At 34.9% G+C, this 4614-nt stretch overlaps 1 protein-coding gene across 1 annotated transcript; it reads left to right on the plus strand.

Annotated features, from left to right (window-relative positions):
* Nucleotides 1-2505: 2505 nt before the first annotated feature.
* Nucleotides 2506-2909, plus strand: LOC137940068 (uncharacterized). Its single transcript, XM_068784987.1, has one exon. The coding sequence runs from the start codon at nt 2558-2560 to the stop codon at nt 2792-2794; it is 237 nt and encodes a 78-aa protein (XP_068641088.1). The 5' UTR covers nt 2506-2557; the 3' UTR covers nt 2795-2909.
* Nucleotides 2910-4614: the final 1705 nt, after the last annotated feature.

Consider the following 4614-nt stretch of genomic DNA (forward strand, 5'->3'; position numbering starts at 1 on the left):
TTGTTTGCATTAGTCCTTTTGATAAAGATTTGAATTTTTAGGAAAAAGCACATGGAGGCCTCAACATCTTATCTTCCTTAGATTCCCATTACCCTCTTATTATTTGGCAGTTTTTCTCTTACTGTCCTTTATTGGACTCTTACTTACCTCTTTGGCCAACCCGTTTGGAGCGTTGCTTAAGTTGGTCCCTTTTATTTATATGAGTGTTTTTAAGTCCTTTAAGACTTTTTATTGGTACCCTTGGGGATTTTTATCGTTGTCTTGTGAATGACAGACATTACTTACTTTAGTGATTATTATCACTATATTTGTTCGAAATCATTTGAAGTTGGTTTTGACTTATATTTTATCACCCATTTATACCCTTTGAGAGTATGTGTTAGTGTTGTACTTATCCTTAGGATACCATGATGGAGTAGCTTATTACTATGTCCATGTTAATTGTTTCAAGATGGTATCACTGCTAGGGGTGGCATCCAATCAAACCAAGCTCAAACCTGCATATGTTTGAGCTTGACTTGATTTGAATACTTCGACCTCGAGCTTAAAATTGGAATCGAGCTTGAGCCCAAAATTTTTAATAGAGTTTGAGCTCGAGCTCAAGCCAGGTTTGAGCTTTAACCTACATTTAAAACTATAAAAAATTACAAAAATAAACAAAGAGAATATCGTGATGAACTCAATACCATTGAATTACAAGTTATTGCAGAAAAGTCCAAGACTTTGCAGTGGAACATACTAATGTATAATAACCAACTTAATAGACCTTAAAAAAAGAGCAAATATCTCCATCAGTAGAGTTTATTTCATTGACAAACAACAACATTAGATGTTGAGGGAACCAAAAGGGGTGAAATATCGATCGTCTTGAGGTTTGAGGTAAATAAAAACAACTATCAATCAACTGAAGAGGGAATTGACCAGAGTAATTAGAGTAAAGGATATTTTCATAAAAAAACTTATGCTAAAAAATCGGCTCATGACCTAACAAGTCGAGCTTGGAAAATCTCAAGTTTGGCTTATTATACTTAACGTGCCTTATTTCAAGTTTCAGCTGAAGCGGAGCTCAAGTAAAAACTGAATTGAGTCGAGCTCGAATGGTTTGCGAGCCGGTTTTGATTGGTGCCACCCCTAATCACTACCATACCTTCCAACTTGAGGGGGAGTGTTGGAAGATATGATGTAATTAGGGTGTCATTGACGTAATTAGTCTATGTTTCTTGTCTCTTTTTCACTCTTACTATGGTGAAGGGTATAATTATAATAATACTTGTATCAATTATAAATAAAGCTTAAGGGGGAGGGTTAGGATATAAGTCCATAACCTTATTATTCCTCCTCTTTTTCTCCCCAGTGTGTTCTTCTTCTTTTCACTAACCCTCATTCAAAAACACCTATTGTAACACAAGAATTGGTGATACAATGAGCACCATAAGATAATTTATTTATTAGTGCTTGCATTAGTTTTATAATAAAATGTACTATAAATTAAGACTTATGAGACAAATTTAATAAAATTATTACAAGTCTTTAAAAAATTTATGACTAATTGTTCCTAAACATATGAAAAAGGGTTGGTGAGTAGTCAATAAGTGAGAATTGAATTCTGATTTAAAATTTTAAGAGTTTTGTTCATTAGGAATTTAATTCTTAGTAAGCTTAGTTAATAATTGATCATTTTAATTTAATATAAAAATATAAATTATATTAATACTATTAATGATATTATTGGCTATCCATTGCTACCTTTGGAAGACCATTTCAACTTTTAATGAAAAATAATACTTGTAATATTGTATAAATTTTAATAAATTTTATTGTCATCCATAATTTGTTCCATGAGAGAGAGAGAGAGAGAGAGAGAGAGAGAGAGAGAGAGAAGATATCTGGGCAAATTTTATAAAAGAGTAACGGCGAAAGCCTGCTTTAAAAGACTGTAGAAATAGAATATCAGCCCAACTGGTCTTCGTAAACAGTTGTTGACGGAGTCAAATGCGGCGACATCTCAGGAATATTTCAAGATAGAATCTTGGAATTTCGTTTCCGAATTCACCCTTATAGCTCCAGCAAAAACAATTGCTATATTTTCTTCATTCAGGTGATATGAGAGGGGTAAATGCGGTACTCAACATTCAAGAGGCGTGACATCTGTGAAATATCTAAAGATGCTTCCAGAAGGCGAAGACCCAAACGCCCATCTTCTCCGAAGATTTCTCCGACTCAATCTTTTGACCACAAATACTCCTAAAATACCCCTTTCGTCTCCCTGACTACGCGGTGCCAAATCTAAAATAAGATAGAATCTTTTTATTTGAGAAAAACTGCAGGGTTAACTTCGTCTTTGAACTTCCGGAGTCTACTGATGGAAACAGAGATTGGCATCCTCACGTGTTTCCGATTTGAAACCAAGGGTGTCCTCCTTTCACCGACTTAATCCTCTATAAATTTATGTCTGGTTTTCTTGCCGTCTTCATTTCATTGCCGTCTGGTTTTCTTGCTTTTCATCTTTTGGGTTTTCTTGCTTTCCATCTTCTGGGTTTTCTGTGAGAGAAGAAATATGAACGGGAACAGCTCTTACGAGACTTCATGGGCGGATCAGTGGGACTATGGCAACTCAGACCCGCTTCCGGAAAAGAAGCAATCCACGAAAGACAAGTACGGGAAGAAGGTTGGTGAAGGCTTCGACAAGACGAAGGCGGTCGCTGCCACTGGGATGAGGAAGGTCAAGGACGGGACTGTTACGGGTTTCCATTGGATCAAAGACAAGTATCAGAAGAAGACCCAGAAACGTTAATTAGCTCTCCGCATCTCTTCCTGCCGATTACTTTCTTCTTTTTTTTTTCTGATCATTAGATCAATTCTATGACCGTCTCTGTATATTTCATATCTTCTGGGTGATAGTATTACTAGATTCTTTTGTTTGTTCGTATATAAAAACTCGTCGGAGTTTTCTTTTCATTTTCGTATGAAATACGTGATAGAAACAAGTTGGATAAATTCTTGGAACGACAGAGTTGTTTCGAAACTGAATGAATACGAGCTCCGAAATTATCCTTGAAGACTGACTCCATCAGAGATAGGATGGAGCCCGGATTTTGCGTCGGGCGGGGTTCTCATTCTGTTGAGGAGATAGCGTGCACGACAAAAAGAATTTCAATGAAAGATGAAATAAGGTGCCGTTCGGCTTCTCTCACTGCAACTAAATTGGGCTCGATGTGCTGGTGAACCAGTTTCTTTTGGTTTAGCCGATATCGGAAATTGACCGGTATCTCAATTATCATCCCAGTCGTACACATAAGCTATTATTAAATGGGTGCTATGTCACACGTATGATATTAATTAATATCCCACTTTCTTCAAGAAGCAAGATTTCAATTTGTAGGATTAAGTGGGTGCTATGTCACATGTGTATGATATTAATTAATAATGAAACAAACCACTTAGTTGGGGTATAAATCATAGGCATTAGGTGCACGTTTGGAGACCCGGCTTTAAAAATATTATTAAATAGCCTTTTTTTTAGACAATTACCTAAGTTCATATCGAACATAATGTGCACACATAGTTCATTTGGTTGGCTCAATTTAAACTTTTAACCTCAAATTAGATGTATTCATATGAAATGAAGAACAATGCAAGGTGGGTTTACCACGTTACAAAATTACATGGATATCATGTCTTAAGTTGAATTTTACACATTTTTTAATTTTGTGGCTCAAAGTAACTTAGCATTCGAATGTAAGAGTTAAAAAAAATACTTTCTAGTATGAATTTTTTATGAACACTTGAATGCCAATTCAGTGGCATTTGAATGACAGAGAAATAAAAAGTTTCAAAAAATTCATCTATTTGAATATTGGAGAAGCATCCGAATGGCCAAAACAAAGAAACTATTCAACATTTGAATCCTTGTTAACCGGAATTGGAATGTCAAATAGATAGGGAGCTAAGGGAATTTCTAAGGATTTGAATACTGTATCAACATTTGAATACCCATGAGTATGAAGTCAAAACCTGAAACACAAACACGTTGAAGATTGTTACTTTGAAGAAGAATTTACACAACTCAAGACTTGAAGACCTAGAGTTAAAGTCCAATAAAAAGTCTCAAGAACTCTATCTATAAAAGTAGATAACCAACTAAACTCAGATTCTTAAGCAAAATTATGTTATGGAGCTTTAGGGCATGCAATATTTTAAAACCATGTTTTAACTGAATACAAATATTTTTTTTACAAAGGTAAATCCCTTAAAATAGCCTATATCATACTTAAACATCAAAATAGTACTCTTGCATGATCGATCAACCTACATGGGCTTGATTGATCATCCTAAATGCAGTTTGACATAACTTATCAAACATGATTGATCATACAAAATACTACCCTGAAGATGTTATAAAACATGATCGATCATCCCCTATTGCATGATCAATCATACCAAATTCCATATGACCAGTTCTGTAAAGCATTATCGATTAATCACATTGGATTGGCGATCAATGAATTTTCTTAAAGGTTAAAAACTCATTGATTGTTGTCCTGATAGATCAATAGTTTTAGGGGAATCTAAAAATTATAACTTATACATGGTTGATCGATCAACACTTTTTGG

The sequence above is a fragment of the Aristolochia californica genome, unplaced genomic scaffold (genome assembly GCF_029961685.1).
Source record: "Aristolochia californica isolate CCGP_79_NKW_82.1479 unplaced genomic scaffold, dmAriCali1.0.hap1 SCAF_9, whole genome shotgun sequence".
NCBI lineage: Eukaryota > Viridiplantae > Streptophyta > Magnoliopsida > Piperales > Aristolochiaceae > Aristolochia > Aristolochia californica.